General features: G+C 37.0%; 1 protein-coding gene across 1 annotated transcript; it reads left to right on the top strand.

The window, feature by feature from the left end:
• Positions 1-1,698: 1,698 nt before the first annotated feature.
• LOC141549247 (transcriptional regulator ATRX-like) lies at positions 1,699-18,988 on the top strand. Its single transcript, XM_074278688.1, has 7 exons — positions 1,699-1,759; positions 4,381-4,424; positions 4,733-4,839; positions 6,367-6,483; positions 12,986-13,092; positions 14,189-14,253; positions 18,120-18,988. Exons 1-7 carry the CDS (start codon positions 1,739-1,741, stop codon positions 18,754-18,756), a joined length of 1,098 nt encoding a protein of 365 aa, XP_074134789.1. The 5' UTR covers positions 1,699-1,738; the 3' UTR covers positions 18,757-18,988.
• The last annotated feature ends 367 nt before the right edge of the window (positions 18,989-19,355 follow it).

Genomic DNA, 19,355 nt, shown 5'->3' with positions numbered 1-19,355 from the left:
CTGGGAATGATTCCAATTTATCCCCATTACATATGATGCTTACTCATGATTTTAAATAGATGTAGAACACCTTTTCATGTGACTAGAATTGGTTTCAATTTCTTCGAGATGAAATTTTTCTGAAGAGCCACTGTGGTTAGTAGGAGAGTCAGATAATTAGAAAAGTAAATAAAGATATTTTGGGGGCTGCAGTAGAAGGTTGTTCAATTTTGTGGCAAAATAATTGTTCTATAAGTAGACAAGAGGCATGGGTCAAACCTGTTTTGTGGAATAATACTGGTAGACGATGGTCCTATCACACAGGGGTTGTATTCCTGACTCTAGGCCCAGCACTCTGTCTAATTTCAAGGATGTCTTCTGTTGGTAATTATTTGTGGGGGTTTTTTCCAGTCAAGCATTAATTCCGAGGCTTATCATGAAGTAAATTCTGAGAGAAAATGCAGAGGTCAAGCAGCTGTGTGCCCCTTCCCCGTCATCTTGACCGGCAGTCTGAGGAGATCTTTAAATAGCTTACTGTCAGTAGGAAGAGGATTATAAGAATGAGAGAAGATGATGGGAAATGCACTAGAAAAAGATAATTTGGCAGCAATGAAGAAGATGGAAAGATGAATGAAGTGCTAAAGTACTACCTGGATCAGCTGTATTTGTGATGAAAAGAGGATGATATGGAAATAAATGTAGCAATTATTTGAATATTTGCAATAAAAATTTAATGGTGATTTTAAAAATCAAATTTACTTTATTATTAAGGTATTTTAATTTTCCAAATGTATACAATGATAGTTTTCAACATTCACCTTTGCAAGTTCCTAATTATTCTCCTTCCTTCCTCCACTCTCTGCTCCCTAGTCAGGAAGTGATCCGAAATGGGTGAAATACTTGCAATTCCATATTCATCAATGATAATTTTGACTACAGTTTTAAAATGAGACAGTAGCATAATAAGTGCAAAAGAAAAAAAAAAAGGAGAAATGATGTAAAGGAAAAAAAGGGGAAATGGGGAGAGAGAGTGAGAGGCAGAAGGAGAAGAGAAAATGAGAGATATGGGGAAAGAAAGTGTGAGGGAATGTATAAAAGTATAGCGAATGAGAAGGCGGAGCAGCAGTTTCTATGAAAACGCACAATCCTGGAGTCCCGAGGTGGTCTTGAGAATCTCGAGCCCGATTGGTTTCCGGTTAGAATAATTGGCTTACTGCTCGTCCAATCATCTTCGCTGATACTGGCTGCTCGGTGCGTGGGTGCCATTTTATGAGAAGTGAGATGGCGTCTCCTGAGCTCCGGCTCGTGAGGTAGATATTTCTCCTTTTAAAGACATGTTTTTTACTTTTATTTTTCTCTTATCGACATTTCCTTTAATAAGTTGGTGAACATAAGTCCTTTTTGTGTTTTTTTGAAGAATTTCCCCTTATTTTCAGTGCGTTATTTTAGGTTTCCCCCCCCCCCCTTCGACTTGGCCTCGTTTAGTTTTTCCCTTTTCCTCACCCATTTAGCGTTTTCAGTATCTTTCTCAGAATTGAAAATGTCATATTATTTGATTCCCCTAGACAGGATTTGCTACATTTTTCCGCTTTTTATATTGTTGGAATTAAGTGCTCTTGAACCGTTTAACTGACTTTTAAAATGTTCGGTTATTGTATGTTGATTTTCTTTCATTGAAGTTATGGGTAATGCAAACGATTTATTTTGATCTTATATTTTTTTTCTAGATAAACTGCGGAAAACACAGCGATCTTTCTCAATGGATACTCCGAAAGACGAGGTACGTGTGATTTCTTCTACTGTAAATGAATTTTAAGCATTAAAAAAAAATCCTCATCGTTTCCGATTTTGTGGTAAAATAGTTTATGAATCTAAATAAACGACCCAGGCAGAGAAAAGTGGATTTTAATCACTGGTTGGGTGTTTTTCATTCTGAATTCTTTGGCCACAGGGAAAAAAGCCTTTTGTGACGTGTAACTCCCTGAGATTCTATTTGACTCGGGCCTAGTTACCATTAAGGCAATACAGTACGTGTAATAAAAATCCATGTTTCCTGATAAACGCTTGTTCTGTGTTCATAGAAATGCTTATTGACATAAATTCACTTTTAAATATATTATTTTTAGTGTAAATATGTCCTTTCCTAATTATACCCTGCTTGAGGGTAACTGGGGAAAGGAAAGGAGGAAAAGAATTAAAAAAGGCTCACAACAGAGAACAAAAGAACAATTTAGGAAGTGAAGAAAACATGGAGACTTATTAATATAATTTCTGATACTAATATGTGTGTGTATATACACTTTCTTAAACTGGTAATTTTTGGTAGATATTTTGAATCCTCCCTGATGTTCTCCTGAGCACATGGCAGTGTTCTTTTTTGGTTTTGTTTTGTTTCATATTTCTTTTTGATTTTTCTCTTTTATTAGTATGGTTTTAAAATAAAGTATTTTTTAAAAAATAAAGTGTATAAGAATTAATGATTGAATGAAAAATGGCGAATCGGGAGTATGATGGTGTCCTTGACGATCATAAGGAATAAATTGTTATAAACAGTGTAAGTCTAAATATGAAAGAAAATATATTCAAAATAAAAATTAATTGTTTTTCAAATTAAGACATAAATTACAGGAGTAATGCTTGTTTTCAGTGCTATGATGCAGCCATGCCAGAAATGCTAACTATTAGTCAAATTATTAAGTTGAGCAAAACCACCATTCCTGTGGAAAATAAAGCATTTAATTGCAATTATGATAAACAAAAAAACCAAACAAACAAACAAACAAAACCACCAAATTATTAAGTTGAAGATAAATATATGCATGGACAAAGAAGAAACTTTTTTAGATACAGAGGAATATTAAAAATAATTAGTTATTAATTTATTCATAAGGAAAGAAAGAACAACAGAAAAGAGACAAAAGTTGGGGGGGGTAGGAGGGTGGGAGAGGGAGAGATCTGCAAATTCCTTTGATCCAGGAAATATTAGATAAGATGTGTAGGGACCTTACACTTATATGTTACTAGATTTGCTTCCCTTGCACCATTTTCTAGTTGAAATAGGGAAAAGACTGGGAAATGGATGAAAAAAAAAAAACAAAAAATGGAAACAGCTCAGGCACTCAGCAAAAACATGTTTCCTGAGAATAGATTCTATAACGTGACAAAAGAGTAAACTCCCTTTCTACCTCCACCTGCCTTTGAAACATCTAAAACTGCATGGGAAAGAAACTTCTTAAGCCTAGTATATGTAAGATTATTTTTCTTATCTTCCCTATTTCTGACAGGGATGTCCACCATCTTTCTAGTCCCTCAGGCTTACACCTAGGACTCATTCTGAACTTCTCAGTGTCTCTTACCCTCCATATCCAAGTTGTTGTCCCAGCATATTGATTTCACCTTCTTAACCCCTCTCAAATACTCCCTTTCTCTCCCGCTCATACAGGCCCTGGTTATAATTTCACAGGTAGACTATGGCAAGATCCTGACTTGAGTTTTTCCCACTCTACTCTAGTACCTTTCAATCACTACAGTGATTTTCCTAAAACACCTTTTCAATGATGTCATTCTCTGTTCCTTTAGCTCTCCCACCCACCACCTCATATCAATAAACTCCAGTGACAAGACCAACTACAAAATGCTTGGCCATTCAAAACCCATCATACCTACCACTCTTCTGTCTTGCATATTCTTCTTACCTTACCCTCTATGATACAGTGACACTGGCCTGGCCATTCTCTGAACAAGACCCTTTATTTCTGGCCATTTTCCCATTTCCCCCCATCCCTGCAATGACCTCCTTACTCATTTCTAGCCACTGATTCTGTTCCTTTAAGTCTGAACTAAAATCCGGCCTTCTCAGGAACCTCCCTAGCCCCTCATAATTCCATTGTCTCCTTTTGTGAACTTTTCCCATTTATCCAGTGTATAGCTTCTTTTAATCTGTTTGTTATCTTGGTATATAAGCTAGTCAGCTTCATGAGTACAGGGATCATCTTTTTGCATCTCTTGTGCTTATCTCAAATCGTTTGGAAATTGTGATCTGTAATTTATTGAAGTAAACTCTGGGATCTGTTAGTTGATGTCACAAACAATCTGACACAATTGAAAAATGACTGAACAATAACATTTTTGGATGGTTAGGTGACTTAGTACAGAATGGCCTGGATTCAGAAAATCTTATCTTCCTGAGTTCAATCTGACCTCAGAAATTTACTCAGGGCGAGTCACTTCACCCTGCTTGTCTTAGTGTCCTGCCATGTAGAATGAGTTGGAGAAGGAATGGCAAACCACTCCAGTATCTTTGCCAAGAAAACCCCCACATGAGGGTCACAAAGGGTTGTGTACAGCTGAAAAACAAACACCGTGGATTCGCTAACACTTGTATTTGGTTTGTCTTTTTAGGGTGGTGGCCATTTTGAAGAACCAAAGCCATCATGCCCTGAGAGGTAAGTTAGTGTTTCTGGCCAAAGTATATGGATTTATTTTAAAAGTACAAAAACATCAAGGATGTTGTCCATCTAACTGCTGTCTTTATATCTGTGTCTTCTGTTATTTCTCCTTCTATATCTTTGTGAAAGATACAAGGAATGAAGTGATGCAAGTTAGTACTGAGTTGTGTATGGAATTATGAAAAATGACTGTGTATATGGAATATTGAAACGATTTCAACTTTACTAACAGTCACCAAGGAAGCTGGTTTTCTGAAAAATTTCAATTGTTTTAAGTATAAACATAGATTTTAAATTTCCTTTAGGAAAGAACATGTGGCCTGTGATGATGGACAGATGGTGCATGAATCTATGAATCCACGTCATATACATGAAAAGTCACATATAGTTGTGACAAAAAGCTTTGCAGAAGGTATATTGTATCTTAATGATTTACATACTTGAAAATTAACACTCCTAATTATGGGTAGAAAATTTGGTTTTCTTTGTATAAAATTACATTTCATTGTCGTAGAAGAACTAGATTCATGGCCAGACGAGATTTTAGAATTCATCTAAATCCCTGATAGTACAGATTAGGAAACAGGTACTAAAAATAACATGGCTTACTCCAAATCATTTCTCATTTGTCATTAATAGCTTCTTTGGTATATAGGCCCTTAATTCAAACTACCTTCAAATTAGTAATTTTTGAAATGGTTTTGATATAGGGAGGTTTATTTCTAAAGATCATTTTTGTTTTTTTTAAGTTAAAAGCTGCTGACTTTTATGATGGGGAAATTTTGACCTTTTTTTGCCACTTCTTGGTTTATCTCCTAACCTTGGTATATGCTTCCAATATTTATCTTCATTTTCTACCCACTGTTCATTTAGACACTGACCTTGGGCTGCATCAGCCATATACGTGAGCTCTTAATTTACCTCAGGAGGGAGAGCCACCTCACTTCCTGCTCATTTCTTTTTGCCTCAAGGCTTTGGCCTTCTAGTTCATTCAGGTTTTGCCTTATTTTCCTCCAGTTTGAGACCTAGACCCCTAAATGCTCTTACCAAAGTATCCATGGGCACTTGATCTGCCAAATCTAATAGTTATCCTTCTACCCTCCACCTCAGTCCTAATCCTATTTTTATCTCTGTGCTGCACTTCATACACATGTTATAGTATTTCATCTTCTCTTGGACTTATTTTCCTGCCTCTGTCTATTTCTTGCTCGCTCTCTCTCTTTTTTTTGTTTACATTTTGCAAACTACTTCTTGGCCTTGGGACCTTTCATTTGTCTTGGAGATTATTCTACATTAAAGGCTGTGATTTCACCAATATACAGTGGACACCCCGAGCTATGTATAAAAAGCACACTGTAACTGTTGAATTTTTCCCGGCCCACATCAGCTGTCTGGTATTGCTCCTATTTTACACATGAGGAAACTGAGGCAGAACAGAAGCTAAATGTCTGATTTATAGATACAGGCGCCTTTGTGTGCTGTCACTAATGAGAATGAGAGCTTCTTGAGATCAGGGACTTGATTTTTTATTTTTGTTTTCAGTGCTCTAAACCTGTGCCAGAGGGCAGGTAATACTCTGAACCTTTGGTCTTGGAGAATAAAGCTTAAGATTCTAAAAGGACATGGGAAATTCTAAATCTTTGGAATGGTTTTTCCCTCTGAGGCTTTAGTATGGAAAGAAGAATAAAGGCAGAATATTAATGCTCCATCTTCCTCCCATGGCTTTTTCCTTAAAAAATTTCATTTTGAATATCACAGTTCTGGTTTTAAAAATTTCTGATTGCAGGGAAGAGGTTGTGATGAAGTCCCTTAGCATCTTGGAACAAACTTGGGATTTTATTTTATCCGGTGCTTTTTAAAACTTTGTTTTTAATTCTGATATTCAGGGTGGCTTCAGTATTTTTGCATAATTAGCATCATGAATGTTATCAAATTGTAGGTAATGTGGTTGAACAACCAGAACCAAAGAAGAAGAAGGAAGACAAAGATGATGTTCAACAGGTTGAAGTTAGGCCAAAAAGCAAACTGAGGACTAAAGTTTTCAAAAGACGTGTTGGTAAGTAGTTTAGTTTAAAATTAATTTCAAAGTATATTTTGTAAAATTATATAAAGAATATTGAAAATCATTGAAAGATCTGCACTCATATAAAGAGACTTCAATATTGTTATTGGAAAGAACACTGAAAAAGAAATTGACCACTTTTTATAACCATAAAGAATGGAGGGAAAGTATATTCTTCCTGTGATGGAGACAAAAATGGAGTGACAATTCCTGTGCCTGTGATGGAGGTGTTAAGACCCTGGTGAGAGGTCTTTCTCTGCAAACAGACCAGGAGTGTTCAGGTTAATGTTATTCCCTGGGGTGGGGGGCGGGGGTGGGGGGCCAGAACAAGTGGAGTGGAGATGGTGACATTCAGGTATGGGGCCTTAGCTGATGGTGCCTCAGGTGGAAGGTGTCCATTATCATGAGAAAAAAAGGAACAGAAACATGGAGAACTAATTTGCTTAGGGAAATGGCCAGTGAGCAAAATAGGAGAAATAATGGTCAGAGAGAGGGGAAACACTTGCAAAGTAATAAGAGGATTAGGAATAGGAGAATGATGACAAAATAATGTGACAGGAAAAAAAAAAGAAGAAATAATCAGAAAGAGGGAGCAATGAAGCGCCAACATTTTTAGAGAGTCAAGGAAGGATAAAAACTATTGGACTTAAGAAGCTGTGTAACTGAAGCTAAAACAAACTGTCGATTAATAAACATTTATGAAGCGCCTATTATTACCAGGTGTCATGCTAAGCACTAAGAATGCAAAGAAAGATAAAACAATCCTTTTCTCTGAAAAATATATCATAGTCTAAAGGGGAAGTAACTTGCAATCTACCTTTATGTAACTGTTTTAATACTTCAATATTCTTCTCCCTTTGCTCCCAGAATTCTTCCTTAAAATTTAACTAGTCAAATAAATATCAGTTTTAATCCATAAGATTTGAAATGGTCCTAAAACCCTTGTTTGTGGCCAACTACTGATGTGGTTTTGATGAGGTAATAGGGAACCTCAAAATGATGAGGTAACTTGAACCAAATCATGAGATAAATACCTAATAATGAGGTATATACCTCAATAGGATTAAGTGAGGTCTAGTGGCAGGATCCGGGGTACAGGGAGTCACATGGAGCTCCCCTGCAACCCCCTTAGGATTCTGCGCAAGGATACAAAGTTAAATCAGATCTAGTGGCCGCGAGAGTCCCCTGTAAATGAATTTACAGGCCGAAAACCTAGATTGAAAAAAGAAGGTTTATTGCAGGGTTTGGAAGCAAGGTTAAGGTCTGGTTAGTAAAAGGCATTAGATAGAGGAAGATATACACCGAAAGCGGCGGGGACAGAGAATCTCTGATGCAAGCATCTTGGCTGGCATCTTTCAAATCTCTGAACCAAAGATGGTTCTAGCTTTGCTCTTTTTATCTGCTTGAAGAAGTAATGGGCGGAGCTCAGGTTAATTCCTAGAAGGCCAAATTTTTGGCAGGCTTTATCCAAGCCAGCTCAGATCCAGTGGGGGGCTGGGTACAAGCCCAGACTAGTTTGACCAGATCTTGTATCAAAGGTCCAAGTCCCAAAGGAAGTTGGAGGTCAAACAAGGAATATCAAGGGGCTACCGCCCTCAACAGTTTGATATGAGCAAATTGATATTAACCATGCAGCCTGTAATCCAGTCTAGTGTTCTGTCAGTTGGCCTTTCTATCCAAATGTTTCATACAGCACCATAAGCAAAGTGCTTTGCTGTCTTTCTCTAAAGTTACAGCTCATTATTATGAACAAATATAGTCAAATGTTGGAGACCAAGAATTATTTCTGGAGGGTTTGTGATTAGAAAGAGGTTAAATTTTTTTCATCGGGAGCTTGCTTCATTCTGAACTAACAGTAGTCTTGCCACAATGATGATGAGTGTTTTTTGTTTTATTTGAACTTGTTAGAAATTAGGTTACATTTTTAAAAATCTCTTTGTTTGCTTTAGCTCCTGCTGTTGGGAATTCACCTTTACTTTCTTGTTGATCCCTTTTGTTAATTCCTTTCCAAACTCTGTGACCCTGCTGTCTGTGGGGTTTTCTTTTTGTTTCTCTTCCTATAGTAAATATATTAGAAATCATGATTAACACCCCAGCTTTTTAAATATAACACATTCTGCTGCCCCTACTCTTTATTTTCTCTGTGTATATCTCATTTTTATTTGATAGGTATTATATACTCATACACATGTGTCTCCTTTTGGTTGAAAGCAAGAAGCTGTTGACTTTAACTTTGTCTGTTTCTCTGTTTCTGCCTTAAGAGTAAATTAATACTTGGGTATTTTCCTCCTTCCTCTTTCCCCCACTCTCCTCCTCACCCTATTTGCCTTCTGTCTTCTTGTTGCTCTTTTACTTCTCCCTGCCACCTTGCCCTCCTACTCCTTGTCCCCTCTCAGGCTTTTTCTTTCCTTTCTGGAAAAACAGTGAGGTTCCTTCAGTATCTGCCTCCCCCCAGCTTATCAGTTCTTCCTTTTGTTTCTCATTTGAATTAAATGATTTTTTTTTATCTCTCCCTACACAGTTTTATTTTTTTAGACTTGAACCTTTGTCCTCAGTTTGGCCCAAGCCTTTTTTTTTATTATTTTTTATTTACAAGACATATGCAAGGATAAGTTTTCAACACTGACCTTTGCAAAACCTTCTGTTCCAACTTTTCCCCTCTTTCCCCCCACCCCCTCCCCTAGCTGGCAGGTAGAACAATACAGGTTAAATAAAGTATATGTTAAATGCAATGTATGTATACATATTTATACAGGTATCTTGCTGCACAAGGAAAATCTGATTTAGAAAGAAGGTAAAAATAACCTGAGAAAAAAACCAAAATGCAAGCAGGCATTAACAGAAGGACTGGAAATGCTATGTAGCCCAAGCCTTTCTTTAAAAAAAAAAAAATGTTTAAAACTTAAATGTTAAAAAGATCATTAAAAAAAGTCATATTCATATCAGAATGTAAGGGAGGGTTCAAAATATGTAATAATAAATTCAATTTCAAGAAAGCCTATATAATAATGAGGGCATTGTATTTGTAACTGTCTGTTTCCTAGTAGGTTTTCTTTTGTTCTCGGTTGTGTACTTTTTACTTTATTTTTTCCCACCTTTCCTCCCTTGCACATTCAGTCAAGCAGGCTGCAGTAAGTATGTATATATTTATGTTTATATATGTACATGTATTGATATATGTACATATAAGTATATACACATACGTATAAAACAGATTAACACGGCTGGCATGTAATGAAGATTTCTGTATTTTGACTGAATCTTTCAAGATTTTGGCCTGATGTAGGATAAATGATTACAACCCCTTCCTTGGTTCTCTAATAACCTGCTCCTGTTCATTATTATTTTTGTTTTCATTTCTTATTTTTAATCTCCCCTGACTCCTCTGCTGTATTACTACCTGCCCCCTGACCTTGCTAGCACTTAACCTGCCTGAGGATCCCTCCCTTATTCTCCCCACTCTCCCCCTTTTCCCTCTCTCTTTATTGCTTTTTGACTAATGTAATACATTTCTTCCCAGCCCATCTCATTTATTTATAGATATAAAAGAGTTTATCCCTTTATACATGTACATGTACCATCCTTTCTTTAACCCATTTCTGATATGAGTGGGCTTCCAGCACCCTCAGTCCTCCTCACTTGTCTAATTCCTTGCTCTTGTCCCTCATTTGTTAAATGGAGTTATTCTTTCTAACTTGTCCTTCATCATTTTGCGTTTCAGAACCACATTATCCTCTTCTCTGCCTCTGGTTTTCTCTCACAATAATTACTAATGGCAGTCACAGACATAGGGTGTACATCTGCACACAAGAAACACATAGTCTCCCTGATTGAGTCCCTTGTAATTCATCCTTGATGCTTCTGGGATGTTTTTCTTGGATCTTATGTGTCTCTTTCGACAAAAACTTGAAAGCCTGGCAGCTCATGGGATATTCCTTCCCTTAGTTCAGAGTTATCCTTCACTTGCCGGATGTGAAAGTTTTGGCTGCAATCCCACTTCTTTCCATCCTTGACATATACTGTCCCAGGACCCATAGTCTCTTAGAGCAGCCGCTGTGTGGTTCTCGTTATGGCAGTGTCATGTTTGGTTTGCCCATCTCTCGCCTCTCTCCTGGGCCCCTTCAGTTCTGCTTTGTGCAGCCCTGTACCACTGAGGGAACATGCATTCAATTCTACCATTCCATTTTCTCTAGAGTTCTATCTTTTTAAAAATATTGATCATCTCTTAAACTTCTTGTTTGTTTGTTTTGATTAACTTATTCCCAAAAGGGAAAGTTAAGGGCCCCCATTTGCTTGGTGTTGTTGCTTTTCCCTTATAACTCTTTTAAGTTTTTCTTAATTAATTTAGATATTGCATCACTTGGTGCATGTGTATAGTGTTGATACTATTTCATTTTTTACGGTAATTCTGAGTGAAAAGTCATTTTCTAATTTCTTTCAATTAGACATGTTTTTGCTTTTGCTTTATCAGGAATCATAATTACTGCCCTCTGTCCCAGGCCTTACCTTTAATTTGTTGTGTATCTCTTTGCTTTCCAATGTATTTCTTATGTTTTAATCCACTTATGTTTTGTGTTTAGGTTTGTCCCATTCCTATTTGCAGTTAGGTTACTATGTAGTTCCCTTCAAAATATCTTTCCCTCATTTACCCTTTTATCTCTTTTTTTCATCATGTCCTCTAAGTTTATGCTCACCTCCTCCAACCCTCTTTCCCTTCTCTCTTCCCTACTTTTAGAACTAAACACGTTCCTGTACCCATCTCAGGCTGTTATTCCCTCTGATCCACTTCCAGCAGGAGGGAGGTGCAAGCATTATTCCTCATTGTAAAAGCTCTTCTTCTTTTCCACTTTGATGTAAAATAATTTCCTCCCTTCTCCTTCTTCCTTGGAGACTGAGCCTTTCTTGGGATATTTTGTAATTGTCTTAGAACAATTGTTTGACTTGTTTTCCTATACTCTCTGCCTTCTCTGAGGCAATATTCTGTCTTTTCTTTGTAAAGGAAATTTGATTTTCTGAAGGGCTTTCCTGTCTTCCCAGAATTCTCTCTCTATGGTATTTCCTCTGTAAAGATACTTTGCATTTGCAGTTTTCTTCCTCCTCTTATTGCTTGGACCAGGGCCACACATTTCACACTCAGCCATTGCTCACAAGTCTTGTAATCTGGAGACATGTGGTGATCTCTGTCAGAGGGCCCTCATTCCTCCACCCAGCAAATGCTTGTGGATCTCCCAGGATCTCTTCTGTCTTGGCTTTTCCTTGGACATGACGCTGCTTTTCTTTCAATACTGTCATTTGCTGGTGGCTAGATCCCTCCTGAGGCTCCCCAGACCTTTCTGTCTCTCTCCCTAAGCTGCCCTGGGCTAGAAAAGAAATCATCCTGTGTTCTTTGCTGAGCTTGATTAGGGCAAGGCTTGCTTGTGTTCTAATTGTATGGAGAAAGCTTTTAGTTTATCCCCATTGCAGGTAATCCTTGCTGATGACAGTTATAAATTTTACTTATCACTTCAATGCAAACTGCATTTATTATTATGCCCTAGGGCTTTTTAATAGGAACAGGTCCTTTGTTTTGGGAAGGTCTTTTCCTGCACCTGTGAAGATAATCACATGACTTCTGTGGGATGTTCTTTCTTTGGTGTCTGCTTTTCCATTACAATTATCTAATTATGCCCCCCGGCTTATCCTTACTCCTTAGCCATCCTTTTTTTTATACCTCTCCATTCTCTTGTGTTCTCCTCATTTTCATTTTTAACTAGCTTAACAGTGCAGAAACATGAGAAGTAATTTCTGTCCTAATCTTTTTCAAATATTTGTTTACAACCATTGAGCAATTGCCTAGATTGAGCACTCTAATTCAAGCCCTCCACATCTTTGTTGCTATAATAATTTTCCTTAGCGATTGGTTTAGCTCTGTTATTTCTTTTCCTAATTAGTCTCTAACAAAAAAATACAGACCCATCTATTTGATTTTTAACGTCCTGCAATATTTTCCATTCTAACTATACTTGCTTTCCTTCCCCAGCTGGCCTCCTGTTTCTCATACTCATGGTTCATCTGTGTCTGTTCCTTCATCGTGATTGTTGTTCCCACGCTATCTGTCTTCTGTGAAAGTTTTTGTCATGTTAGTGGTGTCTGACTCTTCATGACCACATTCGGGGCTTTTTTGACAAGAATTCTGGAGTGGTTTACTGTTTCCTTTTCTAGTCCACTTTAAAAATGAGAACACCGAGGGAGAAGTGAATTCAGAAAACTAATGATTAGATGTCTTCCAGTTACAAAAGTTGTTTTTTTTTGTGAAATTTATAAAACTTATCCATAATGTTATGTAAATGTGCAACAGTAAAATGATGTGAATACATATATCTTTGAAAATTCCTATTGATTAAGCAAATAGGACATGGCCAAAAAGATATTGCGATATAAAAATGCAGTTTCCAAGGTTTTATTGAATTTTAAATTTTATTTGTGGACAGACTATGTTTATAATTTATTTGTTTAGGGGAAAAACTTTATGAGATTGTGTGTTGTACCGCTTGTGGACGACAGGTGAACCATTATGAGGAGGCAGTGTATAGACATCCTGCACTGAATGTTCTTGTTTGTAAGGTATGTAAGTTATGAAGTAGATGATGATTTTGTTATCTGTAAACTATTATGCCTTTTGTTTGGGAATAAAGAACAAATTCTCCTTTTAGAGTAAGACATCTTTTTTTATTTTTATGAATTCTCTAATGATTTATTTCAAAGTGAAGATTCTCTTTAGAAGTGAGATCCAATAAGTGCTGAACTTATAACATCAGACTTGATTCATAAATAGGTTATTTTAGATAAACTTAAGTTTCTCATACACATGGGGACAAACATAAAGACTATGTGTGCGCGACCTGGGAGTTGTTCTGATCAGTCCTAGTGGCTGCCAAAGAGTCTTGACCCTATCATAGTGAGGTAATTTTCACCCTCTTTGCTTATTAAGAACATGATTAATTAAAAAACAACTCAGTCTTATTCATGTTTGACCGTATATGGAATATTTTGCTTTCAATAATTCCTACTTCTGTTGAGAGGAGAACATTTCAAATTACCTCTTTAGAGATCATTATTTATTGAAATAATAAAAGTAGTTTTAAAACCAGCTTCTTTTCCTTAGCACTTTAAGATTTATAAAGGGTTGTACACATGCAAACTTGTTTGATGCACAATAACCCTGTGTAGCTCTATTATTATAATATGTTTTGCTAATTAACTCTGAGAATGAATAAGTTGAGAAAGGAGTTCATGTGAGCTCTTTCAGACTCTTATCACCATATAGAGTGTGCTTGAGTGCAAGTAAAGTTACTTTTGAGTGTACTAATAATGTTTTCTGTTGTTCCTTGGACGCTGTTTATTTTCCCTTTATCAGGTTAGGTAATTTTTTCCTTTGCACATGTTTTGAATTTCCTTTAAATCAGCTTATCAGATAGCAAAATGAATTGTTCATAGACATTTTGTTCTTCTGTTCCCCATGATATATCTTTACTTTGTTCGCAGTTCTTTACTTTTGCAAAATGTTTCATTTTTTCACTGCAACTAAATGTATCACCCCAGTTTTATATTTAAATGTAGTGTATGCTTAGTGGATTTAAGCATTTTAAAATTTTTGTTTTATGAATATTAATTTAACAGATTTAGAACATTTAGAATTGAATTTTCATTCCTTTTTTAGAGCTGCTACATTTTTATGAGTGATGACATAAGCTCTGATTCTACTGGACCTCCTCAGCACTGCAGGTAGGAAGATATCTCACAAAATAGAAAGCATTCCTCTTTGGGGGATCTCTTAAATAGTTTTATTTATTTATAATTCATTTATTTTATTCTCTCAGTCCATATTGTGTTAAATGTCAGAGATTACAGCATATATTCAAAATGAAAGGTATACTAATTTTAAATTTATAACTATCGATATTTTCTCATTGAAGAGAAAGAGGCATGCAACTTGTTATGGTTTAATTTTTCATTTGGATTCAGATCTTCTTGAGCTGCCCATGATTTTACCAGACATTGTTAACCTGGTTGCTTTTAGTAAATTTCATGATATCTCGGAACTTAGACGCTGAAGAAATTTATACATTGGTTGTACTTGCTGTTTAAAAATAAATCATTTTAAGAAGTTAAAATAAAATTTCGGGCTAAAGACACCATTGTACCCCAAAGGTGTCCATAACACCTGGGCTCTCTACCACTATTGGGGTCTTTAGTACATAGTGTGCAAGGGCTGCATCATATCTGAGGGACCAGGAAATAGATTTGGGAAGGACGAGAGTCTGGTTATCTCATTTTATTTTCTGTCTCCCCTTTGTGCTAAGTCAAAAAAAAAAATACAAAGTCTAGTTTATACTCAGTTTTCAACATAACTGCCACAATCCTATTCTTTGTTGTTGAGCCATTTCAGTTGTCTCTGAAATTTTTTAAAATAAATTTATTAATTTTTAATACGCATTGTTTTTTGAATCATGTTGGGAGACAAGAATCAGAATAAAAGAGAAAAACCATGGGAGAGAAAAAAAACACTGAAAAAAGATGTGAACATAACATGGGTTGATTTACATTCCATCTCCATAGTTCTTTTTCTGGATGCAGATGGCATTTACTGTCCAAAATCTATTGGGAGTACTTTGGATCACTGAGGCACAGAAAAGGACCAAGTCTTTCATAGTTGGTCATTGCATATTGATGCTGTTACTGTGTACAATGCATTCCTGGTTCTGATTGTTTCACTCAGCATCACTTCTTGTAAATCTTTATTGGTCTTTCTAAAATCAGCTTGATCACCATCTTTTATATCACAACAACATTCTGTTACTTTCATATCCCACTTTGTTCAACCTTTTACCAAATGATGAGCATCTACTCAAAGTTTGTCCTGAGATTTCTTGAAAAGAGCTGGGGTCAGGGGGCAGCTAGGTGGCGCAGTGGATAGAGCACCAGCCTTGAATTCAGGAGGACCCGAGTTCAAATCTTATCTCAGACACTTAACACTTTCTAGCTGTGTGACCCTGGGTAAGTCACATTGGGGCCTCTAGTACATCATATCTGAGGGACCAGGAAACAGGTTCAGGAAGGATGACAGTCTGGTTATCCCAGTTTGTTTTCTGTCTCCCCTTTTGGGATGTACCTAAGTCAAGTCTTTTGGCATTTTTTCACTCTGACCTTCTTGGCTTCCTCTCTTTTCAGTAGCTAACTACTTACTTCCTTAATTTCCTCTCAATTTAGGGCATTAGATTTGTTCTCTTCTAGTTTACACTTTTAAAAATACCTTTTAAGCTCTTGCGAGATTTTTTTTAAGGACGTGAAAACAAATTACATTTTTTGAGGCTCCAAATGTGACCCCACCGATACTGTTGTCCTTTTATAAATATACCTCAATCTTCCCTGTTACTACACTAACTTTTCATTATCTTTAGAAAGGAATTTTTACCCCCCTGCTTTTTTATTTTTATTTATCTCACATTTCCTTTCTGCTTTTTTGTGACTCGGATTTTTTTATGTGATAGGTGTGAATCTTGGGGAACTATATTTAGTACATGTATTGGACTAGAGAACTATTAAGTCAATTCCCTGACTTAACACCTTGTAAGAATCCTTGTTTCAGACTTCTGTCCCATAACAAGAGTTTAGTAGATTCAGCAGAGTGAGTTAGGGTAAGGAGGATGGCACTATTAGAGAGAAGACACTATGAGCAGGGAGAAAGAAGAACCTCCTGGTGGGCTTAGTCAGGAAGAAAACTTGGCAGAGACTTTTATCATAAGCAGATCTTTGATAGGGGAAATATAATATAACCTTGGGGATATCTCAGGGATAAAGGCAGGAACTCAAGGGGGTGAGGATCAAGGAGGAGAAGGAAGTGTTGGGAGCTTAAAGGTGGGGGGAATCCAGGAACTAGATGGAGTACACCTGACAGGCCAGGGCCAGGACCTGTCTAAAGATGGGATAATCAAATCTCTAAAGGTTGTTTAAAGATGCACAAGGTTTCAGGGATGGACAAAGGAGTTTCATCCTCAAAATCATTCTATAAACAGAATACTCTTAATGGAATTATTCTATCTGATAAGAGTCAGATAAGCTTCTTCCTGAGCTTACAATAACCTTGTCCAAACTAGCCAGGTAAAGTGCTTGTTCATGGATGTATGGCTAGTCAGTGAGCCTGAATCTGAACTCAGAATTTACTGGACTAAAGGCAAAGCTCCGTATTATTCTTTGCCACAAAGGTACTCACAAATGTCTGCTTCATAATGAACAAACCTACTTTCATTTTCTTTTCAGAAAAATCACATTGTTTTCATTCATTTCCACTTGCCCATTGCAATTTTCAGTGCATTCTGTTCTTCAGTGAACTTTTTATGTTTTATTTTTTAGTGAAATTCCCAATTTTGCTTTCTAAAATCTTTTTTCGCATAAATGCATTTTTTGCTACCAAGATGTTAACTTTTTTCATGATTTTCTTGCATCACTTTCATTATTTTCCCCAACTTTTCTTCTATCTCTTTACTTTCTATTGGGATCTTTTTTTTTTCAAGCATTTTTCAGTGATTCTTTCTGGAGTGTGAGACTAATTCACATTTTTCTTTATAACCTTGAATGTGGAAGTTTTGAGTGTTGATATTTTCTGATTTTGTGCTTTGATCTTCCCTGTCACCAGAGTAATTTCTTATGGTCATGTTCTTTTTTCTTGTTTACTGATTGATCTTTCCAGCCTATTTTAAGTTGTACATTTATAGGGGCAGCTAGGTGGCGCAGTGGATAGAGCACCAGCCTTGAATTCAGGAGGATTTGAGTTCAAATCTGGTCTCAGACACTTGGACTTCCTAGCTATGTGACTCTGGGCAAGTCACTTAACCCCAGCCTCAAAAGAAAAAAAAAAAAAAAGTTGTACATTTATAATAAAATTGGGTACTGAATGAAGAGAGCATTGCCCCAAGCTTCAAGTTTTTGTTCTATTGGTTCAGAGCTGTTCCTGAGCATCTGTAGGTTTTCTGCTTTTCTAAGGTGTTATGGTCTAAGGAGAGGTGTAGTCACTGGTTTTCTGGTCTGAACTTTTAGAAATCTGTGAGTGACCATAAGCTCTCTTTGCTGAACTGGATCTGTGAACCACGCCCTTGGCTGCTAGTCTTCTTGCCTTAGGATGGTAATGGGGACCTCCATATGGCCAATGCAACAGAGTCCTGGGCCCAGTGCCGGCTAATGATCCACTTTCTGACGAGTTTCTCAGTCCTTGCTGAGAGCCCTGGAAGCCTCAGCTGCTGCTGATTCAGTTGCCTTTCAAGGTCTTGTGTGGGAGACCCAGGAATGGCCACATTATGTTGGTTTTAACCTTTTCATTTGTTGGTTCTTTCCATTCCACAATTAATTTGGGGCAGGATTTTAAAATTGTAAAGATGTTCCATTAACAGAGATTGGGATGAGTTCCTGCTTTTACTTTTATAAGTTCATGAATAATGTAAAAGAATATATGTTGAGGTATATTTAGTTATATTAAGGTATATTAAATTTTCTTTCATTAGTAAATTTTTGTTCCTGATTAACTTTTTTTAAAGTCTTTAATTAGTTGACTAAGAATGATGCTTCAATGTTTTTATTTGTTTTTTACCTTTCAGATGGTGTGCAGAAAGTGGACGTCTCATTTTCTGTGATTTCTGTAATAATAGTTTCTGTACAAAATGTATTCGTCGCAATCTAGGGGAAAAAGAGCTGTCAAGAGTGATGGATAAAAACACTAAGTGGAGTTGTTACATTTGTCAGCCAGAGCCTTTAATGGATTTGGTTGCCATATGTGATTGTATATTTGAGAATTTAGCATTCTTTGATCAGCAGGCTAAAAAGAGGAAGTTAGTAAGTGACAAGAGTGGTAACAAGTGTGACCAATCTGAGAAATTAAAACAGGGAAGCTCTGCTGAAGAGGCACAGCAGGTGGATAATCCTTCCCCTGATACTGCACCAAGGCCTCTTTCTACCTTACAGATGTCAGAAGCACTGATTGAGCAGACAAAAGCATTAGTTGAGAACGTTAGAGAGACAAACACCGCTTTTCTGAAGCATTTGCAACAAACATCTCCTTACTCAGAAGTGAGCCCAAGTGAGAGGTCCTCTCAGTATGAAATTATGAATTCAATGGTCAGGGAGATACATAATGCTCAGGAGGCCTTGGAAGATTGTCTGAGTACTGAATTAAGTAAATTGGTTGTTAAAGAGGTAGAGGACAAGAATAAAGAAAAAGAAAAGGAGAATGCTTGAAACAATACTAAATCTCTTAAGATTTCTTTGTTAGGACTGGGTAAGAGATATTTCCTTGTTCATAGTTCAATGTGAGCTACAAATCTGTCCAACCAGATTTGTTATGTTTGGGTACATAACCCTCTGTTTGTTTTCTGTACACTGTCTCTTCTTACTGCCAGTCCTCCCTGGTCAGGGTTGATGCCCAGTTCTCCTGAGATGTGATTAAATAAAGGTTCGGTTTTCTGCATTGCAATACCTCTCTTTTTAATGGACTTCTGACCCACCCAGTTTTCGTGGCTCATCTGGGAGAACTGGGCAGAGCAGGGAAATCTGAGGATCTCAGAAGGTTGTGCATCTTTGGACAATCTCGGGTAAGGCATGCGTGGGAAATGTCCCTGGGGTTGGATGGGGTAGGCATTCTTCTGGGGCCGAAGCAGAAGCTACCTGTGCATGGAAAAGCTAAAGGGTCCTGTTGGTCCAGTGAAGTTCCAGGGACAGGATATCTGGGCTGGGGCAGATGCTGTGACTCCATCATTCCCATCCCAAAGAAGTGAGACCCAAATTCATTTGGGGCTAGAGATGGAGGACTCATCCTCATCCACAACAGCTCCTGACTG

Source organism: Sminthopsis crassicaudata, chromosome X (assembly GCF_048593235.1).
Source record: "Sminthopsis crassicaudata isolate SCR6 chromosome X, ASM4859323v1, whole genome shotgun sequence".
NCBI classification, from domain to species: Eukaryota; Metazoa; Chordata; class Mammalia; order Dasyuromorphia; family Dasyuridae; genus Sminthopsis; species Sminthopsis crassicaudata.
This window is presented reverse-complemented; position numbering and strand designations above follow the sequence as displayed.

What these genes read in the sequence shown, in the direction of transcription:
- LOC141549247 (XM_074278688.1), top strand. Translation starts at nt 1,739, where the DNA reads ATGGATACTCCGAAAGACGAG. An exon ending in GACAAAAAGCTTTGCAGAAG is followed by an intron (nt 4,840 to 6,366) that starts GTATATTGTATC and finishes ATCAAATTGTAG; the next exon opens with GTAATGTGGTTGAACAACCA. An exon ending in TGAATGTTCTTGTTTGTAAG is followed by an intron (nt 13,093 to 14,188) that starts GTATGTAAGTTA and finishes TTCCTTTTTTAG; the next exon opens with AGCTGCTACATTTTTATGAG.